At 45.7% G+C, this 23166-nt stretch overlaps 1 protein-coding gene across 4 annotated transcripts in view; it reads left to right on the top strand.

The window, feature by feature from the left end:
- Positions 1-23016, top strand: part of LOC128885140 (protein Skeletor, isoforms B/C) — a 45419-nt gene extending 22403 nt beyond the window's left edge. For 3 of the 4 annotated variants that reach the window (XM_054114262.1, XM_054139115.1, XM_054139029.1), the window contains exons 3-12: positions 3133-3358; positions 4117-4228; positions 14427-14665; positions 14766-14946; positions 15088-15108; positions 15243-15615; positions 15687-16007; positions 16100-16223; positions 16355-16649; positions 16874-23016. In XM_054114262.1, coding sequence (XP_053970237.1) covers positions 3133-3358; positions 4117-4228; positions 14427-14665; positions 14766-14946; positions 15088-15108; positions 15243-15615; positions 15687-16007; positions 16100-16223; positions 16355-16649; positions 16874-16993 — 2012 coding nt within the window. In that variant the 3' untranslated portion in view covers positions 16994-23016. The remainder of the gene's footprint in view (positions 1-3132; positions 3359-4116; positions 4229-14426; positions 14666-14765; positions 14947-15087; positions 15109-15242; positions 15616-15686; positions 16008-16099; positions 16224-16354; positions 16650-16873) is intronic. The other variant, XM_054114350.1, reaches the window with a different exon arrangement.
- Positions 23017-23166: the final 150 nt, after the last annotated feature.

Genomic DNA, 23166 nt, shown 5'->3' with positions numbered 1-23166 from the left:
ATAATACTGGAAACGGAGTAAGATTTCATTCCTAGCTTTTGAAGCTATAAAAAGTTATAGCGTAAAGTATCGTGGGAATGACTGACGCATCGTGTTACGTAAGAGGCGGAACCAACCGTTGACGCCTATCGCGTAATCGCATCGGTACAATCCTCGTCTTGAGAAACGGTAAATGTCAATTGTAAATGTCCGACGTTCCATGTATCCGAATAGCATGACGCGTTGTACGTATCCTGTTTAAAACGAAGCAAGTATTATTTTTCTCTTGTACGATAGGGGGAGGGATACGAAACTCGTCGATTTCGCGACGCAACAAAGAGGCATTCGTTGCTAATTGATTCTCCAATTAGCTATAGCAATTCCTGCGAAGACGATTGCACGTTTACAAAAGAAGTGCCGGACAATGAATCGCGCTTTTTTTCCAGCCGCTCGCCCGGAATCTTCGGAGGTGCAATAAGTCGCGATTCTTCGATCAACGTCGCGTAATTTTTGATTCTGAATGTATACAGTGCGACGAACGGACAGAAGTCACGAGTCGCGAGAAAGAACGAGGCGACTTCTGCGAGTTCAAAGTAACAAGAGTATTTCCCAAGACTTTTCTCGTTAAATGTTCGCCTCGAAAGGTACGTAAAGGCGAGCGAAGCCATAAAATCATCGACTTCTAGCGGCAACGAGGAACCGTTTGCTTCTAATTAATTTGCTGGAATTTACTGAAAATTTAGCACGCAAAGTGCTAAAGAATTCGAGAAAGGAATCGCGACGTATTTTGTATCGATTCGAAGCAACGGAAGTAAAATTATCGTAAAATATAACGGTTCGGATATTTCGAAAGCGCTTTGACGAACGCATCCGTGCTTTTGTTTTCGGGAGCCATTCTCGTTCCGTGGAGTCGGGCTTGAATTTCTCCGGCCAGAAAGGGGCAAGGAAAAGAGTAATTCTTTAATTTCATCGGGCATTCCCGTTTCTCTGGGAACGCGCGTCGCGTTGCACTCGAACGGTATCGTCTCGCGCCGCGGCTAGATAACGAGTGAATTTTTCACGACTATCCTCATTAAACGGGTGCCCGGGGGCAGACGAGGAGATCCGCTGAATCCGATCGAAAGAGCAAAGACCATCGACGCCAGAAGGTAACGAACCCTGACGCTCCCGGTTCGCAGCGCGATTGTGTGTTCGGAGCACATGCAATATGCTTTGTGCCAGGATGCCTGGGGGCTAAGGTATTCCCCGCAGTGGCCCATGGAAGCCCGCCTAAGACCGACGTGTGCCGGGGGAGTCTATTCGAAGGACGCTATGCGCGATTCGGAGTCTCATCGACGGCCACCGATAGCTAGGGACGAAGGGAAGAACCGCGGCTGCCCGATGTTTACCGGACTCAAATGTTTACCGAACTCCCCTCACCACTTCGGGATCATATCCTGCTTTCAGACGAACCTCTCAGGATATACGCGGTCCTTGGTCTCTCGCTAAGACGCCCGTCACGATTCCACGACGAACCGTACGGTCGCAAGTGATACGCAACTCGTGGATATCGGTTGGAAATCGTTGAATAATATCGAGAGGCTACGGACGTGGAATTAAAAATTTGAGTTATCGGTCATCTTTCGACGTCGCTATTCTAGTAATCGATGATTGGTCGAGTTGTTCGGTCAACAACGCCATCGCGAAGAAACGTCACGGTGCTGCGCTGTATTTAAAGTAGCGCCCCGTCGGCGTCGTCGTGTTGCGTTAATTCGTCCCGGTGATTATGGATCCATTAGTGTGGCAGCCAACAAATAGCACGGTACAATCCAATAACCGTCGCGGCCCATAATAAAAGGGGAGGCAGTTTAAGCACCAGTCGGGGGTAGTTTAGGTGGCGACGCGTACGCACGCAGCAACACATACACATATCGACGCGTGTATGCTAGCGTGTTTACTAGCAGACATCCTGCTCCCTCTTCTTCCTTCCGAAGCGAGTGGTCTCTCTGCGCCGCTCTCCGTTTTCCTTCCCTTTCTCTCACCCTCTTCTATTCTTTTCGTTTCCCGCGCTGTCTCTTCTTCTTTTCTCTGCCACCCTTCTCTCACTTTCCACCATCATCGGTCCGTGCCCGATTTAATGCACGCTGGTGCGACCACGCAGAGAGGGGCGACATCCCCAATACCGGCCAGATAGCGATCGCTACGTTCATTGTCGCATCGCCGTAATATCCTGCTATACCGATGGGGTAGCGACTACGGCGAGGATCAGAGGATGACGACGCGACGACGCCGACGCCGTCGGCTCGAGAAGAACGGAACCGTGGTTCGTTCACCAATACAACCGCGGCCGAACGGGGTGAATAGGAACGGCGAGGGTGGACTAAAAGCCTCGACTCTGAGTTTCGGACGAACGCCGGCATCAGCGACGTGTTAATTATTCCGGTGTGTTTCGCCCAGGACAAAAATCATGGGAACCGAGGCAAGCGTTCGATGGAAATTAATTGAAAACGGTCTTTAAACGTTTAAACGGGGACACGTTCTTAGCGATCGTGCTATTTTCAATTTTCGTTTAATATCGTTTCTGTTGCTCTACGTTACGAAAACGTTTATAACGAATGCTACAAACTTGCGAAATCCTTCCTCCCTCGACTTCCCTTTCCGAACTTTTAAACGCAATCGCTAATACCGAGACGGAGCGTTTCAAGACGATCGGTTCCCGCGGTTGAATCGAAACGCGCCTATAAACGTTCGTTGATCTTTACTGCCTGCGGGCTCTTCCGATCTACTCACTCGCTCGACTTTACGGGCCTGTCGAGCAAATGAAATGAAATTCATGCAAATCGCGGCACAGTCGACCGGTCTGCCACCGCTTTTGTATCGGGGCGGCGATGCGTCCAACCTATATCACGAGGGTGAAACCGTACTTCCCCCTTTGCAGCCACCGAGCGTGGCTCGGATCAACTCCCGGCCACCGCCGCCACCGTCGCGTCTTTTCGTGGTCTCCAACGTTTAGGGGCGATTTCGCTTGCGCACACGCCCGCGACGAACCGATTGCATTAAAATTTTATCTTTCGCCTTTATCCATCTGGTCAGCAAATAATTAGTCGTATATTATCCGAGAAGGAAAGATTCTTATCCCAAAGATCTTAAAGCGGGATCGTTCTTCTGTTACAGGTCGTGCGAGAAACGGACCCAATTACTACGGTAAATTTATCGGCACCTTCCAAAACTTTGCCCATGACGTTGCGGGCGACGCATACGCCGTGGACGACTATATAATATTCATAAAAGGATTCTGCTACGATGGGACCGCACCGCAGGCGTACTTCTGGGTCGGGAACGGCTCGGCCCCCAACCCGCAAGGTTACGTTGTCCCATATCCGGATGTGGAAAAGGGCATGTAAGAAACGATCTTTCTCTCTTTAATCTCTTGCAACGATATCCGCGAACCGAGAATTTCTTCTCACGCGACTATCCAGAAGACCGTGGAGGGTGGTCGCGTACGCGGTCATAGTTGGCGCGTAGAATCCGCAAACGTCGTGAAAATGGGGAACGAATGAAAAGAAACGCGCGAGGGGAGGTTACCGGACGAAAGCGGCATACCATAACCAAGGGATAAAATGAAACTCAAAGAGCTTGTTGTGCGCGACGAAGGGGTGACCGGGGGATGGAAACAGGAGGAAAGCCGGACGAATGGATCGTCGGGGTGCAGTTAATAAAACGGGAATTATACGCCGATCTCGTTCGGATTTCATCCACGCGAGCACTTTATTACGTTTCGATCCGGTACCGCTTGTCTCTTTTTCATCGAGATTCGGTGAAAAAGTCGTAAACAGTACCCGAAATCAACTTCCACCTTTCGACGTACTCTTCTAATCGATTTTCGTGGTCCTCCGCGGCAAAAACGTTGTTTTCCGCTGGAGAAACTTTTCCTCCGAAGGTTATCGAAAATAATCGATGCGCTCGCGACCTTGGCAATTTAACGCGAATCTCCTCGGGTGGTTAAACTTAATCGGCGGTGATCGTTTGCCGCTTATCAGCGCTCGTCTTTTCCCACGACGCGACCGTTTGTCGAAAATCGTCGATTAGAGCATTTACGATCGCAACAGCGGTTCGGAGATCCTACAGTATTTTTTTTTTCTATTGCTCTCTGCGCAGGGAACCACCGGTGCTTCAAGCGTACAACAATACGGACATCATTCTGAGGCTGCCCGACGGAAAACGGATACGGGACATCAACTGGCTCAGCGTTTGGTGCCGTCGATTTACCGTAAGTGAACTCGAACATCTCCGATTATTTTTCTCTGTACGTCGTATCTTTGGAGGATCTACGACATCGCGTATCGCGAACAATTTAAGATAAAGAAAATACCCGGGGCACGCGGAGCGGATAGACTCCTCTCTCTCGCTCTCCTCTGCCTATATGTATAAATTCTCCGATCTCGTCGAATCCGATAATAAAACGACAATCCTCCGTAATCTCGCGCACGGTATTTCCAATAAATTTGTGCGACATACTCGACTGGTCGGCTAAGGCGGAAAAGACGGTGCAGCCTAACGGAGCCACCCCGTGGCGCGACGTTTTATTCGAAACCCCACGATGCTGGTACGAAGCCAGAATGGAGATAACTTGATTTTTGAGGAGGTCCACGGGCTGTGCGCCCTATCGGACGTGCATTCGTGGTCAATGGTGCGTGCGAGATGGATACGGAAGCTGGAACCAGGGGCGGGCACGCGTTTTCGTACACGTGCAAGGGGCTCGTTGTGTGCACGCACCTAAGCATGCATTTTAGTCGTTTCTCGCTTCCCTGTCCTTTGCTCTCGTCCGTCTTCTATTTTTTCCGGTCGGTTTGGGACTGCCTCCCTGTCGACTAGGAAGGGTTTAAATGGACGATTTATTATATCGACGCGTCGTTGACGTTTTTCTTTACCAGCAACCGGTAATTATCTTTTAACAAACTTTGGGACGATTTATAGATTTTTCGACGACGATCAAATCTACGCTCGCCGATAAAATTATTAACGTCGAGTATACTCGTACGTTCGTCGAAGGCAGTCATTCGGAGCTTAATAAATCTGTCCATCCCTTTCGCGATCCACCCTCGCACGCCCACTCGCTTACCCACAAATCCGGCCCGGTCGGTTGCGCGCACAAAAGTCAGTATCGCCTGCCAGAAGATTTCAGAGGGTCGAGGAGAGGGGGACAGTTTGAAACGAGCATATCGACGGTGGAGAGCCAGAGCTTTTGCTCTTATATTAGGAGGGCTTTAATATCGAAGTCTGAGGGGTGCTCCCGTACCGTGACAACCCTCCATCAGACACGCTCTGTCACCGCAAAACGCGCTGTCCGCCGCCTATGGTCCGTTCTACAGGGTGTCCCGTTACGATCCACGCCCGTAAGTGATCGTCGAAGCTTTCGTTATAAATCGATCCGTCTCTCTCTCGTTGAGTGCACCGATCGCGAACACGAGTGGAAGCCAGACGCCAGGGGGATGAATGCACGATCGCGATTTTACGAGAGGAATATAGAAAGAGCTCTCGTAACGTTTCTGGGAACGCCACTACGCGTAAGATTATTAAATCGATCACTTTTGAAAAATCCACCTCGCGCGCTGAAAATAATAATCGTCGAAATCTGAAAGCTTGCGTTGCGAGGGTTACGATCTCGCAGAACGATCTATTGGACGAACTCGCAAATTCGATTCTTTTAATTGACGATCGTTAACTTTATCGTCTCGTAAAATAGAAGAGATTAGGAATCGGCAGTGATGCTGGAACAAAAAACCTGCCCTTACGATTAGACGCGATACGACGTAAAATTTCAAATACAAGTCCCCCTCCGACTATTTCAGAGATGCTTGCGGCTCAGCGATTTGTGTAAAGCGCAAATGAAACTTCTCCCTGTGCCGTATTTGTTCCCGTACGACCAAAAATCTCAGAGATCCCCAGATGCACTCTTGTTTCCCTCGGATACGTCCTCCTCCATTCTACTCGTGATTCACAGAAAACTCGAGGCTGGCTGATGGGGTGTACCGATCTCTCAAGGGTGGAGAAGGTGGCTGATACACATAGGGGTAGACGTAGATTTTGGGTTGGGTATCCGGTAGACAGGAGCTGTCTGTCAGTCGGCGCACCCTCGCGTTACGTCGAAGGAATAAGCCTTCTTCTTGTTCTGTTTTTCTTTTCGCTCGGTTTCCCTTCTTCTCGCGTACGATACACCGGCCCTGCGACGACGCTGGTTTTCTTTGAAAAGGAACAGGGGATATCCTCGGTCGATATCAAACCGCCGTCTCAATGGACCACTGATTCGGATAGGATTTAGTAATTTTTTTTCCATTGCCGTCTGCCCGTCCCCCTCGCCGACCATCGTCCGAAACGTTCTCGGCACTTTTGCGCGGAAAGGGGAAGTTGTCTGGCCTCTGGCTTTGAGATCTTATCCACGGGTTTCCACCGGGAATCCAAAACATTAAAGCCGTTGATCGGTCTTCCGTCTCGTTCCGATACCGTGCTCCATCGGAAACCCTTGGGAAGGTTTGTTTGACCACTGACGGGGTGATGAAAAAAGGCGCGCTACCGGCGATAGGATCCCTCGATTCCTTTTAGGTATGCATGGATCCATAACGTCGAGTATTATAAAGAAAGTGTTCGATTCGCGTGACAGCACGAAAAGCATGAAATTTGGCCGCGCGATCAGAAAGTACGGCGAAATTGAAACGCAACTTGACGATAGCAGCCCACTCGAATGCACGAAAAGGTTCGCGCCAAGTGGATCGTAGAAATAGGTCTCGCGGAATACCGAACACGCACAGCGTACGCGTCGGAAAAATGTTTCCCTGGCTATTACAGAGCGTTTCACTTTCCGGCTGATCAGTGCGCGACGAAACTACTGCGGAAGCGCTGCACGGAAATGAAAAAACCGAATCGTTTTATCTCTCGATCTCGTACGTGCCTCCCGCATTACGAGCACGTTTCGCGCTGCGCAAATTTAATCTCTCCGCGTATCTTTCGCGCGTATCAGAAACCGTCGATAAATATCTGTGCGATTAGAATTTCATTACGCGGTTTGTAATTACAGAAGTCATTAATCGAGGCTTAACGTATCGACGCTCGACGTATATTCGCCGCAATTTATTAATGACTATTTAAGAGGTACGATCGCAAGAGACGATCGAAATCGTTTTCGGAGTGTCCCGATTAGATTTCTTAAACGGGGAATTACATCATCCGGATGAATTTCATTTCATCGGGACGGGTATCCGTTCAACCAGCTGCAGCGGTCTCCGTTGATGGTTGTGTTTTAACCGGAAGAAGAAAGGGTCGTTCCGTGGGCGTGTCACGGCATTTGCATCTGAATTCTCGTTCTCTTTCCGCGAACACTGGAGTTAATTAAACGCCTCATAGTTTTCGGGGAGGGATGACGAAGTACGGCTGCTTGTGGCACCAAGTGGACGATCCTAGGCCGCGAGAGCGTCAATTAATAACCGTTTCAAACAGATTCTAAACACGAAAACCGTGCTTCATTTCCAAAATAGGATTCTTAATAGGACGGCCATTGTCATTGAGATCAACTCTTTGAAATTAATTGCGGGACCACCGCGCGAGTATCTTCCACGAAAATTGCGAAAAATACGTTGTACACGATGCGAGAAGATAGCGTTGCAAATTATACGGTTCCTGCGAAATCCTGAAAAATCCTGTCGAACGCTATCGCGAAAACATGAGCACCAGCTCTCGTATAAATCGTTCGCATCGACGGTGTGCGTTACACCGACAAATATTTTCCAGCCGCGTTGAAGGATGTCTATGAAAATGTTCCGTGACGTAGCATTTTGTTCTCCTCGACTAGACGACATTAATCGCCGATCGGAAACCAGTAATATCGTCTTCAAATATTTCTCGTTCGGCACGGTTACACATTTTTCCCGCAATCACACGGGACGATATTTTGGATCCCGGAACGATCACAATATTTTCATCAATCGGAATCCGTCGCTTTAACAAAAACGCGTGTATTATGCTAGACAAATTACAAAACCCTTCGAATCGTGCAAGAAGATGGCTCCCTGCGCGTGTACTCGTTCCTCCTGCGAGGTAAAATTGATTTAAATAAACGTGAGAAAGCTCTGTTTGCCATTGGCTCGATGAAAAGTCGAAAGAAAGAAATTCATACAGTTTAAAAACTTTCAACGACGAATCGTCGACAAAAGCGACATCCGCATCCTCTGCAATCAGCTCCTAAGAGCATTACAGTTTGAGCGCACGTGTCGATCGCGAAGCGAACGCATTTATTCCTGCGACAATGCATAGATTTCCTTTAACAAAAGTAACAGAAAGTTGTAAGGCGGGAATTGGATCGGGCCCATCGCTAGTCCAGGAGTAAGATTGTTGCGCATGGGCAGAGAGCAGCTCACCGGGTCGATGTTGGCCGGGGCTGGCTGACTGGCTGCCGGCTGCTACCCGAGGATGCTCTCCCCTTTCTCTTCTCCTCTATCTTCCCTCCCCCTCTGCCCTCTGTCCTCCAACCCCCTCGTCCCTTTCCTCTCTCGGTCTAACCTTCCTCTGTCTCCGTTCCGTTTCCTCTTTCCCTCCAAAATTCTTCCACTCCGTCTTTGTCGCCTCCGTTCTTGCGCTCGCTTCCGCTTTCACCTTTTGTACCGTTGTATCTGCAAACCTCCGCAACCCTTCGCACCCTCTCCCTTTCTCTCTACGTCTCTCCTATTTTTCGAAAAATTATTTCTCTCCGGCCCCCGTCCCTTTATTCCGTTATTGTGCTCTCCGTGATTTTTCGCGACTCTCTATGCTTCGTTTGGTCTTTATACCTGCTTTTATTTTTCATCTTGCAACAAACGACGCGATGGTGTCATGGCAGAGAGCCTTCTTTTCACGACGGTTGCCACCTCTTTGCGACTTCGTCCCGTTTTCAAGACTTCAAAGAGCCGCCATTTTGAGGAGTCCTGGCCGACGGCCACGCTTACACGTCGAGTCGTCCAAGTGTTACCGCGAAAGGACAGAGACGCACCAGTATTTATATAGATGATGCGTTACCTCGCGATAAACGTATTACGGTCGTACGTACAAAGAAAGGAAATGGTATTTTCGTGCGTGTTTTCATGGAAGAAAGAAAACTAAATTATGATCGCATAACGAGAGCTACCAATCAGAGAGTAGCGTGTACAGTAACGAGACGCCATTTTGAAGCCACCCCCAAAGCGTCGCACACATTTCAGAGCACCCACAACGATGCATCAGGTGTGTGTACGACGCTGCAGTCACGCATACAAAGCCGAGCGACGCGGCAAGTATCGCTGGCACCTCGCAAAAAGTATATAAAATTACCCGTAAAAAATCGTTGAAAACCATCTAGATCCTAACACGCGTTCTATCGTTTCCATCCCGGGTGGAAAAATCCGAATTCTACCGGTCACCGGTTCGTGTCTTGTCTCGTTGGTTCAAGCGCGGTTCCGTTAACGAGCAAACACCGCGAATAGCGAACGACGAAACGTGGACAAAAATGTAAAAATTAACGCGAACGTAAAACACCGCGCCAGGAGTTTTCCACCGTCCAAGTTGTCGAGAGAGGGGAGGGTGGCCGACGGAGCATTTCCCTGGTACATATGAACAGTACCTGCGTAGCCAGCATTCGGATACACATCACATAAGTGGTCGAGTATGTACTCGCGAGTAGACGTGGAAATGAAATACTGGGCGAAGTGGTTTGCCGGCGATGGAGCAGAAGAGCGCGTCGACGTCGCCGGTAAAGAGGAAACGAGCGAGACAAAACGAGTAGAACGAGCCGAAGTGGAGCGAAGTTTAACATCGCGCGTCTGACCACCGGCGTATTTCAGCGAAAAGTTATCATTTTTCGTTCTGCACCGAGTTAGCCCTCGTTCTCCCTTTCTCGCTGTCCTTATCGTCGTCCCTTGAACTTTGTTTTCTCTCCCTCGTTCGCTAAACTTGTCTCTTTCTCGTCGGATTTCTTCGCGGCCGGTGACATCCCTTTTGCATCCTCTGTTTTCCGCTTCTTCTCTATATGTATATGTATATACATATATATATATCTTTCTCGCTCTCGGCACGCCTATTGGACGAGAGCTTGCGAAAGTTCCAGGTATCCCGGAGGACCGCCCACCGGCCCCCCTGGCGTTGAGAAAGTTTCGTCGTTCCGTGCAGGACAGGGTGGGAATCTGCTGCCGATGTTGCTCGACCAATGACGCTGTATACCTTGGCAATTGGTCGGTTCTATTGAGAAATCGCGATACGCGCCAGTTTCTAATAACGTACCGTGACTCTCGATGTAATTAAATATCCAAGAACGTCGCGAGTGAACGTCGGAGCAAGTAAAATTGCCAAATAAACGACCACCAGTCTCCAAGGGGTGAACGGTCTCACTAGAAATAAGGGTTGGAGATGACACGAGAAATCCGTGAAATTAGATTGCCGGGACATACCATATTTAACGGGAGCTTATTCCGACTAGTATAACGTTTCGGTTAAAAAACTTCCATTAAATCCACTGCCTAAGATATAGAGGTATTACGAAGACGGGGGCTCCTTTAATTTATCACCTACTTAAAGTCCAACGAACGCTCCGTTGGAAGCAGTCCTTTTTAGCTCGGGTTTCAAGGTTCTTGCAGCCAATTGCTCGTACCCCGACTGCGGATTGGAATTTTATGAGAGGTGCGTAAAAACGCGATACATCTTGACCTTGTTAAACGCGACGGTGTGCCATCCGAGTCGGATATCTTAAATCTCTGTCGCATTCTTCACCGTAAGCTTTACGAATCGAATAAACGAACGTGAAACACGACACGCGTTCTAAAAAAGAACGTTGCGCATTTCTCATTGGCTCTCGTTATCAATTTAATCGTCCGTTACGAATGACCTTGTACGATAATCACGGTAGACGAGACGGGCCTGGCCCGAGAGCAATAAAGTGCAGCACAATGTGCGTTTGCTCTTGTTCGATGAAGAACAGGGATAAGGGGCGTTGCTATCGGACCTAACGAGGCTCGATGTCTCAATTTCCGTAAGAACGCACGCCTCGCAATGGGGGGTGACCAACTCGAGGGTGGAATACCCGGCTGACTAGGGATGATACGGACCTGATAAGGGGCTAAAATAATATACAGCTATGACCTGCTCGGAATCTCTTCGATAGATCGTGATCCTCTTTTGTTACGGGCAGGAGCGCGACGCGCGCGTCGCCGTCCCACGAGGGGATGATCGCGAGGGAGCCAAATAATCGGTAAACACAAAATAATGAGGCGAAAACGTTAGGATTAGCGCGTGGAATTCGAAGAAACGAGATACGGGAAAGTTAAGACACACGGGAGTAAACAACTTGGCGAAAATATTTCCCATGTGGAGTTTTGTATCGAGTACCATACCCCGTACCACTCTTCGGAACGGTTCGATGGAAAATTATCGGTTGAAAGAACCAATTCTCTGGACGGTGATCTCAACGATTCCTCCACGCGACGGATCGTTCGAAAGCTCCTGAAAGATCGTGGCAGATTAAATGACAATATCATTGCTCGAGCGTAAAAATAATACGGACGTCATATTTTTCCAATCGCCTGGACAAATTATTAGATTTCTCCATTCTTGATTGCGCAGTCGCTCCCTTTCCATGGGATTGTTTCCTCGATGGTATCTCCGCCTCTCCAGTTTGTTAGGGGGATTTATTTGATTGAATATCGACTGCTCGAGTAGTCGTCTGTTCTATAACGAGTATATCGATATCGGACGTATCGCGTCCGTCCACGGGGACTAACCCCCGTGAATTGCGTCCAGGGGGTTCCTACGTGGATCTTAATCCAGATCAACGTACCGCCGACTCGGTCACGTTTCATTTTTCCTAAAAAGCTAAGAGGAGAGAGAGAGAGAGAGAGTACCGGTGGATTGGATTCGATATTAGACTGTGTTCGTAGCAAAATAAAACGCGATAAAATCGAGGAAAAAAAAATTAAAGATGTAGACCCGTAGAATGGAATAGCAAGCGCATGGTTATTACCATCGCATAGATAATAAGAGAGGATATAGGATAATTTTCGAGCGATTGGAAAAATATCCCACAACCCGTGAAAGACATCGCGCTGAAGAGATTCGAGCGCTGGTGCCTACGCGGACTTGCTGCTCGCATAATAGAACCCGATCCGTATCTAAATCCGGGCTTACGAGATAAACAGTCTATTAGGGGACTGCAGTAACCCCCGTCGAAACTTCAGCTGGCGCATAACGATCAGATCAAAGGTATCGAATTGATGAGGAACCCTCGCCTCGCGACTACCGCATCCCGGTCTACCATATAAACTTGGTGTCTTTATCGTCCATATATATGCGTATCGAAATAGAAGCTAAATGTCGCAATTTCCGCTCGAGTTTCTTTCCGTAAAGAAAGTCTTGGATTGTAGGAATCGCGAGACGAATCCTGAAGCCACGCGCTCGTTAAAGAGCCAATTTTGAGTACATCGCGACCACTCGAAACGCCATTAAGCTCGAGTCCCGGTTCATCGACACCCAGCGTCTCTGGACTCCAGGAACCCGCGCGCCCAGCAAGCAGCCGAGGGTGGATATGATTGACGAGCCCTTAAACGAAATGGGATTAATGCGCGTGCAAATTTCGAACCCCCCAGAGGACGCTGGCTCGGCTTGCTAATAATGATTATTATTAACGATGGAATTAGCATTCGACGACGCGCAACCTGGGGGAACTCGATAGAAACTCGAGAACCACTTTTCGGGGTACCGACGCGACCATCGCACAAATAGACTTTTACAAATTTCCTGCGGGAATGACGCGAAATTTGATTTATTTATTTAGTAATGAAAAAGGTAGTATTCGGTAGAAAATAATGTAACGTGAAGAGAAGCGAGCAAAAAGTCGGCGCGAATTTGTCGACGGGATGGCTGAAAGGAAAGGGAATATCGGTGCGAGATTAATTTCTGAAAGCAATACTGCGACCGTCTTCGTGCTGTTGCCTTTGAAACGTGCCGGTTCAGTTAATGAAGAAGTTCTCTTGCACGGTAGCTTCCGGGCTTGGCGGAAAATTATTAATCGGTCTTACTCGAGCTCAAGTCCCGTTGACAAACATTTCTAAAGCTCGCGTCTTCCTCGTTCGGAATTTGCCACTGTTCAAGCATTTAAATAGGTACATTAATGGGGACCCGTATTCACGGATTACTACCTTGAAGATAATGCGCTACGTTGAAACAAACTTGGACTCGGAAGCTACGGAAGAACAATTTTAGCCGAGAGGACGTTGAAGATTCGCTACACTCCCTTGAAGGACGAGTTTTCGAGATAATATTTGATTCAACGTTAAAACGTTTACAAGTCACGCCTCCAAGTACTTACCAGAGGTGAACACCGCGTGTAAAGAAAGTTACTGAAAAATTGTTACTACTTTTATCTGAAATTCCATTGGCGAGTATCAAAGGACGTCGGTCGCACGGAAAGGGAAAAGCAAATAATATTGTATAACGAATCGGACGACCCTGATATGGAAACTCATATCGCCAGTTCAAGGTATCGCGTGTATCGATTCCTTTGTAGACAAAAGTCTGGGAGTCGGTTCCAATGAAGATCTGGAGGCGGCGGAATCAGGGCACGTGTACAGTAGCCTTGAGCGGAATATCGAAGACGTCCAAGATATTCACCGACTTTTCAATCTTCGACTCTTGGCACACTTTCTCAAGGGCCGATAAAAAAAAGACAATAGAAAAATAGGAGACGACGGGACCAGTTAATCGCCCCAACAACGCCCACGCTATACGTACATATGCATAAGGTGTATCGAGAATTGTCCGCGAAAATCCTGGATAATCGGGAGGAAGTTGAAAAGCAAAACGAGGAGGGGAGAAAGCGTATAAAACTGTATCGTAAGCGAATAGATTTGTCCGGGGTTTCGGAATGAGTTGAGAAATCGTCGCGAACGTTGAATTTTCTCCCATAAAACGTTCCCCCGGGGGTAAGGGAGTAGATCACCCTATATAGAGGGTGGAATCCGTTTCTCGGATTTTACGAGGTCCCGCTTGAGATCTTTCTTTTTACTTTCACCATTTTCCTTTCCGTTCTCGCGTTTCCTTTACCCTCCCCCCTCCCCAACCGCCGTCTCTCCTCCCTTCCCTTTTCGTCTCACTTATTCAGACGTTTGACGGAACTTGGAATATAAACGACCTCAAACCAGCCCCTATCGGAACGTCAACTTCAACAGGGAGTAAGGAATGATAGATCGACTTTTTCGACTGCGAGGGTGTAAATATGCGGTCTCCGAACGATAGGTTTGGCGTCTAGCGAGACGACTTCCGTCTGTAAGTCCGAGAACTTCGCTCTCCGCACTTAAACTTTTTTAATGGGACCAGTCGACCTTCTAATTTTTGGAAGTAAAATAGCGAATTCTTGTTTATACCCTCATCGAAAAGACCCGTACCCGGCGGGTGTCAAGTGTATCGTTAATCTGTTACAGATCAACTTTGGCGAGATTCGTATTCCGCCAAATCTAGTAGTGCCAAAGGTGAGAGTGCTGCCGGAATTTTCGAGGTTGGCCCACGGTCTTCGCAGCGGGAACATCACCATTCTAGATAGCAAAACTTTCTACATTCCGAATTTACATTACGATGGCGCAGGCCCGGATGCTTATTTCTGGATCGGAAACGGTTCGGAGCCCAGCACGTTCGGCACCAAAGTACCCAACGAAAGAAAAAGGTATCGAGTCGAACGAACAACGATCGGTGAAAGTAGTAGACTCCGAGAAACTTTATCTCGCTTAACAAACATTGTTTGATCGATGTCGCTGTTTCTACAGCTTGACTCCGCTGCAAGGGTACCAAGGCGAAGACATCGAATTAGTTTTACCAGGGAATCTGACCGTGTTCGACATCGATTGGTTAGCGGTATGGTGCGTCGAGTACAAGCACAACTTTGGACACGTTATGATTCCGAAGGACCTGAACGTTCCGCCCGCCCTTGGTCAAACCAAAATCACGGTAACTGGAAACGAATCATTAACTGAACGCAGAATTCTCATCGCTCTCGTGTTCATCTATTTCGAATAAAATATACACGAAACTTAGTATCTGATGAATACACAAAATTTAATTAATGAAATGTAATTTTATCGGGGATAGCCGCCTTGGTGGTACGATCCTGTAAGTAACGCAAAGTGTACACATGCAAACTAGCTCATTCGATTGAACGTACATCCTCACACGTGTCGGAAGTAATCATTCGTTGCGAACCCGTGTAAGCACGCGACTCAAAAACCGTACGGAATCTTTTTCAGACGAGCAGCGCACCAACGCAACCTCTGGTTAAACACGAGCTGACCAACTGCAAGGAGATGCTGAAGGGCCGCGTGCAGGTGCAGTGGGAGTTGTTCGGGGAGGACATAAAGATAAGGGTGTCGGGACGAATCGAAGAGGACCAGTACGTCGCCTTCGGTTTGTCCGGTAGCGAGGGAAAGTCTGAAATGATCGGCGGTGACGTCGTCGTGATCGCTTACAATAACGGGACGGGCAAATTCATCGCCGAGGACTACTACATGTCGAATATCGCGCAATGCGATGGCAGAGAGGGCGTATGCCCGGACGAAAGAGTTGGAGGGAAAAACGACGCCGTCCTTGTGCATGGAGAACGGAATAACGGAGTGACGACAGGTATCGATCCCGTTTCAAGCGAAACCATGTTTTTCGTCGGCCTGTTTTAACAACGTCTACACTTGTTACAGTTACCTATATGAGACCTTTAAGAACCAACGAGCCAGTGAAAGACAGAATGATACCAGACTCCGAGACCAGCGTGATCGCAGCGATAGGAAAACTAAATCACAGAGGGGAAGCCAACGCTCATGAGAGATTCGACATGACCACCGAAGATATTCGTATCGATTTTACGTCGAGGAACGTCCATGAATGTAAAAATTCCCTCTACAATCTTCCAGACATGTCCGACATCAAGGCTTGGACACCGGCAGTAATCACCAACGAAACTACTTTCAACGCAAGAATCGGGCCTACCGGTGGGAAACGAGGTTACTCGAGAATTACAGGTAATAATCGCCGACAAATCATTGTTCGACATTGTCGGAATTCTTAATTGCAACAAAGCTGAAAATCTCGTCACGGATAAACGTCGTCGCAGGTGAACCTTCTTGGGGCATCGCTTGGTACATCAACGACTTGCTGATCCCAGAGATCACCGTCAAGAGGGGAGAAACGTACACGTTCATAGTGGAGGGTGGAAACGATCCTAGTAATCAAGCGAGGTGAGTTGAAATTTCAAACTGTTAATAACCAACTTTACTATGTATTCGTTCCTCTTCGTTTCGGCACTGTTGTATCTACCTTGATTTATACCTTTATTATATCTGCTTCAAACTCTGCCCTTTCGATGCAGGTACCATCCATTTTATATCACCGACAGTCCTGAGGGTGGGTTCGGTCAAAAGACTGAGGAAGAACAGATGGATCAGAGAGCATTCGCCGGTGTAAAATACGACGAGGACGGAAATCCTTATCCGGACGCGGCTGGCCGTTACTGCGAATGGACTCACAAGACGGTGGATATGAGCGCAGAAACGGAAACGTTCGAAAGTTTCTTCGAAACTCTTAGACTGAAATGCGACGAAGGTGAACCGGCGAAACTTGTTTGGACCGTGGCCGAAGACACTCCGGATTTGGTGTACTACCAGGTATGATTAACCATAAGTTTATAATCGAACGATCGACGAATCGGTAGATGCCATTCCGTCGGTGCTTGTTTACCCCTCTTGCATAAACAGTTACCGGAGTTGTTTTATAATGCTTCATTAACGCGGTATCCAGATCGGCTCGAGCTTTAAACTAACAAGACGATAACGCGAGGTAGCAGGTGAACTTTCACGGTACGTCCAATATGGAAATTTTATTTTCCCAGTGTTACGTGCACAATAACTTGGGCTGGAAGATACACGTTGTCAGCAGCGCGCACACAACCGTACCGATCATATCGATGATCACAACGCTCGTCGTCGGTCTCTTAATGCTCTCGAGATGAATCCCTCGATCGTCTAGCGCAAACTACGCGGGGTAACGTAGAGAGCACACGAGAGGAGAGGCCAAAAAAAGAGACGATAAGGCATCGACGAGAAGAATCTCGCATAAGTAACGATGGTGATAAAAAACAAAAAAAAAAAAATATTCGATTATCAAAATCGGCTGATACACGATACAAGGTTGTAAGAAAGTACTTAGTGCGTAAGGTTTAATCTAACGTAAAAAGATTAGCAAAATATTTTTAAGATCTATCAGATTCAATATTTCGTATCATACGATATATGTATATGTATATTTATACATATGTATACATATACACAGATATATATAAATCTATATATACATACTTACTATATATTATATACATACATCCACACATATTAAACACAACACACGAGGAAAACGAGATTCGAAGTGATTTTTAATGTTAAAGAATTTAAGGGACTACTTAAGAAAACGGAGAAGGGATGTTTCTGACAATAACAAATCAGGACGGGCGAACGCGGAAATTCTGACAATAATGAGAAACGAACGATGTTCGCGGGGTAGACGATAGGTAAATTGTAAGAGGGAATGTCGAGTACATTGATGCGCGACGAAATTAAAAGAAAACCGGAAGAGCATCGGTGGTACGATATGTACAATGTAAATTTTGCACAAAGCTTTAGTTGAATATAACGTAACTATAAAATCGAGTAACCCTTCAGATATACATTTATAAATGCTGTCGACTTGACAATAATACGTAGGGTAGCGAACGACAAAGAAATCGCTGACGAAGAAACGAGAATTATGTACAAGGTAACGTCGGACAATATAATTAAGGGCGATACAAGTTACAAATTATCCCCCTATACGTGTAACAATGCTATAATATGTACATACTATAGAGTGGACCTTCCTAAAACGGAATGAAAGTATAAAATGTGCCTTGGGTACAGATAATGAACTTCTTTAATTACACGAATTAGGAACCACTCGGACAGGAGATGCCCCTATAGTACTTAGGAACTGGTTCCTTGCGCGTTCAGCGCCAAAAATATCAGAGAAACGATACATCGTTTCTAAAGACGCGTCGCGAGCAAATCTAGATTTCATCATCTAGATTCACGAAAATGGTGAACGAATAATCGAGAAATGCACACGTTAAAAATTGAACAAAATTGAAAGAACCGAACGTGGTATCTCGAAAATCCTTTTCCACTGTAAAAGACGCGAGACGTGCAACCAAGAAATCGGAGAAATACATAATCATTTTAAAGCAGTAGCGAAGATCGATATCGAAGCTTTCGCGTGTCCAGATTCTAAGTATCGGGGTGTCCTCAAAATTGCCAGCAGTGAAAATTCTTTGCAATTCCAATTGCTTATCGCACGAAGACCAGTCTGTATTTAACTACGTATGCATACATACCTAACATATACGTTACATATACAATATATGCATATATAAATATACATACATATATTAAACACACATACATAACACGAAGTACGTGTATACATACATATGAGAAGAAGAAATTTCGAAGACTTACGTCATTTCGCTGTCAGCGGTGTCCAAGCACTATTCACAGCTCGCAATTACCTCTGGTAAATGTCCACGTAACGGTGACAATTAAATAGACGTCTAGCATCAACTTTTGTCCATTCTTCTGTCTCGTTTTGTTCATGTCCTCGATGATCAGGGTCAATTTCTTTCGAAGCAAATCGCGTAAATCTCGAGCGACGAATACGTTGGACACGGCTGTTTTAGCTCTCGCGCGAGAAGCATCAAAACCAGTCTTAAGTAGAATTACGTGCTAACTACCACTGTAAGTTAATTAAGCGACAATAACGACGAAGGGCGATCGTGTCACCGACAATACTCGACGGCGATTCTCCGAAGGATCGAACAGAATTGTCTGCATCTGTATCTTAGAATACACATCGTTTTTTACCTTCCGTTTTCTCCGCTTCCGCCCGTCCTTCTCTCCCATTTTCACTTTTCTTTCGTCCTTTGTTTCTTTAAGCGAATCCTTCGGCAGACCGAGGCGAAGTCTAGTACGTAAGCGGATGAAACTCCTACTTCTGTGAACGACAATAATAAAGATACCGACTTGCCGGATTGGATTTTCATAGGGCTGCTTCGGAGAGAAACGACAGAACGCGAATCAATACGCGATAGACATACAATAAAGAAATCGTCTCCATCTTGCTGTCCCGTTTCCGAATCCTCTTCAGACAATAATTGTATTATCGCGGAAGTCGATGTTATTCGGACGATAATGTGGTGTTAATGTTAAGTCTATTCGCACAATAGGAAAGATCTCTATATTTTTGTCGAGGCAATGAAGCGTATTCGAACAACGAGTAGCGAATGCGACGATAGGTGCTCTTTCGAAGAAAGATCCTTCACCGTTGAACCTGTGAACGATATTTACGGACACGACGTGCTATTCCAAAATTTTCTAGATTATTCTGGACAATAACCGTACCCGATTTCTTTAAGTACAAACATCGATGATCGACCTTGACATTAGAGACAATAACGTAGCCAATGTGATAATACGATATAAAGCACGCTCTTTCGCGGGACAGCGGTTATCGTTCGTCGGAGAATAATCTCAACATCGGGGCGTTGAGCGAACAAAGTATCTGTACGGATCAATTATTCGAGGTGTAAGTGTACAATGATCGTGTCGAATGGCGTACGATATACCTACTGCAATAAGTTCGGTTAACAGCGACGTTAAGCTACTAGGTGTAACGATTGTATGTACAGATCGAGACGAGAAACGTAAGTAGCGATGTAAAATTATACCTTTTCATCTTCTCCCCTTCTCCTTTCTATCTATCTATCTATCTATCTATCTATCTATCTATCTATCTCCCATTTTTCACTTCATCTTTTAGGATATTAAGCGGTAAGCTGTTTTGAGCGTTCGGATTATCGCGGAGCAGCCCTGCTATGTCCCTCAAGTTGTTAGCCATTAAGAAAGCAAATACATACCGTAGTCGCTAAGGAAAAAAGAAACTTTTTCTTTTCGTTGTGTCGACGTGTAATTTTAAAAATGAAGAGCGATGGAATGAGTCCGGGAATGATTGTATTGCTGAATGCCTACCGTGAACGATCAAAACGGTCTTCTTGTTTGGTGTATCGTACACTCCCGGAGTGCGACATTCGACTCACTAGCGATACCTTAGCTGATAAAGATGTTTTACATTTTATGTCTCGTGTTGTAGTTAAGGTATGGATAGCGTTTTGCTTGTGTAACTTTTTCTTCCGTGCCCGCCGATTTCTCGTGGAAGTCGAGAGGGATACGCGCGCCGATAGACAAGCCGATGTTGTTTCGAGAATCAGCCGAAGAAAGAAGATAGAATACGATTCTATCTGGTTAGCGCTCAATTCGGTCCAGCTCTCCAAATATCTCGTAAGAACAACACCCCCTTGAGCAGTCCTTTTCTCGCAATTAACTCGAACGATCTGCGTTCTCGAAACCTGAAACTGTTCGAGGTTTCTAAATGCAAGACGTACATTCTTGTATTCCTATTACCCACACTTGATTTTCTTTCTCGATACCTGTTCACATATCCCTATCGAACATATCCCTAATGTAAGGTTCGAACACTTTGAATCAAGTTCAAGATCGATGTCACGGTTTCAGACAAAGGCGAACTCTCCTTGGATTTACTATAAATGTCGTTAGGTAAAAGCTGTCACGCGCTCTCAAGATCGGTGTTTGTATCTCTAATTTACCCCGAAAGCCGTCTGAGGATATTTCTAAATCTTGAGTCGAAAAAACGTAGGAAAAAAAAGAGATCCAGGAGTCGCGAATCGCTGGTCGTAAACAATATAGTTGCTTACGCGCGCGAAGAACACTGAACGATGGAGAAATGACACGCAACACTCTCTGTACGATGATTAACTAGAAATAAGTGAAAAGGAGCAACGTTCGAGATAGCGATATTAAGGGTTTGTCGCGCAATCGAGTGGATGTTATAACACTGTCAATATGCATGTAACGACGAAAGTCTTCTCGTTTCAACGATACCGCAGGGATACTCGGAGACTTTTAAACTGGATATATCTTTCTGAATCTTGTCCTCGTGGTAGAATATATTTTCACACTTTAGGAACACGGCGTGGAAAATCGAAAGAAAAGTAAGACACTGTATCGGTGTTTCGGCTCTTTGCACTCTTGGAACCGTGGTCTCGTCCTAATTAAAAAACAACACGGAACGCATAGTAAGCTGACATACTTGTATCTCTATCTGAATTGAAACTCCGCCGATAGCAGAATCGTATCGGAAATGAAACTCGAGAGAGTGCTATCGAAAGTGTGTAAAAAAAAAAAAGTACGTAATAAGAATTTGTTCGTTATAATAGACCGTCCCTGGGTTACGGTTGAAAATTTTAAAGATATATTTTTAAAGGGCAAATATCGTTAAGTGAATGTTACGAAACTCGTCGAAACAGTTTGGAAATTTCTCAAATGATCGTGACCCGGAACTCTGTTTATCCGCGCATGGCGGAAGATAAAACGGAACGACAGAGATTCACCTAATCTCCCCTTTTCGATGATTTCAATTTTCTTTTCAAGAAATTTTAAATTTCTTTGGATAAGTAAAGTTTTAGGACCGCCGCGCATTGTATCGTATATGTATAGCCTAGCCTACTCTAAACCAGTATCTTTCAACCGATTTTCTTGCGTAACAAGAATTCCTCTGGACTAGATTAGGCTAGACTGTGCCGTGTTCGATACGCGATGAGCCTTACCGTATCTAAAATCGATGGAACGCAGTAAAATAGTCCCGCAGTGGTCAAACGCGAGTGCGAAGAGTCGAAAAGGAGAAGTCCATGAAAAACCATTTCCAGAATTATCATAGATAAGTCGTTTTCGAACACACTGACGCGCACTCATTAGCAATTAGAACGTCCCGTAGAAATTATCTTAGTTCGTGAGCTAACAATGAAACAAAAAGAAAAAAAAAAAACGGAATAAGTAAAATTGATCAACCACCATCGAAGAACATGTGAAACGGATAAACGAAAATGAATCTATGCCCGGAGAGGCGAGTTTCGGCAAATTTATCAAAGTCTCGCATATTGAAAAAATAAAAAATAAAAATACATATATAAAATGTAGCATTATCAAGAATGATAACAATTGTCAACCGTTTTTTTCAACGTTTACGTGTTAGACTAGGTTAATCAACAAAGTAACTCTATTAATCGTGTACTCGTATTACTGTAAAGTCGATTCGATCGTCGAGATTCTCGTGTTTCCTGCTTTGAACGTACAATCTAGATTTTTGTATTCGTTGAGAAATATGGAATTGCCGCTTCAAAGGATCAGCAATAGCGAACGTGTGAATCGATTCGCATCAGTTGGAAGCATGTGAACATCGTAAATTCGGTCGATCGTTCATTTTTTTCTTTTCTTTTTTATTAATGAAACGAAAGCATTTCGTGGAGAGTTTAATTTTCTCGACATAGTCTATATGCACAGTACAGTATGTAAAGGATAAGCGAGTTTACTTATAGCGTTAATCTGTCTTTCGTGAACAAAGAAGGAAAAATGGATAGTATATACGCATAATATGCACCAAGCCGCACAGAAAGGAATGCTCGCGCGTGTTCCAAACATAAACAAACCTCGAAGTCGCATATAATAACGTTAATGGAAGAATAACATAAAGAAGACTGCTCTCGCCAGCAAAAAGCATCATCTCCCTTCAAAGAAAATAGATAATTAGAGACGTGGGGCGGCCTTGACAAGGACGAAGACAGGGGTAAATGTTGCGGAAACCCTGATGTATACTTTTAACAAAACTTGTCGCAAAGAAAAATTCACATCGTAGAAAATTGGAAGTTTGACTTTCTTTCCTACTTACAGTCAGATCGAAGAAGGAATTGTGTCGAAAGACCCCCCACAGCTCACTCCGATAAGGATAATTGTTAGACCACTCTATTGTCCATGTTTAAGGCCGACTCTGTATAGAAAACTCCAATTTACGCTACGCATTAAAAATACTTTCGTTCTTTATCCGTTATGATTTTTCTTTTTATGCGTATAAGTAGATCTTTTAAAAAGGAACAGAAGTTACTTTTAAATTTCGTACGAATCGAGTTTGTACGTACAGTGATTATTGTTTTCAACTAGAAAATTAGGTCTATTAATTCGCTTAAAAGCA

The sequence above is a fragment of the Hylaeus volcanicus genome, chromosome 1 (genome assembly GCF_026283585.1).
Source record: "Hylaeus volcanicus isolate JK05 chromosome 1, UHH_iyHylVolc1.0_haploid, whole genome shotgun sequence".
Taxonomy (NCBI): Eukaryota; Metazoa; Arthropoda; class Insecta; order Hymenoptera; family Colletidae; genus Hylaeus; species Hylaeus volcanicus.
Note: the sequence above shows the minus strand (reverse complement) of the source record. Positions and strands in the feature narration are given on the sequence as shown.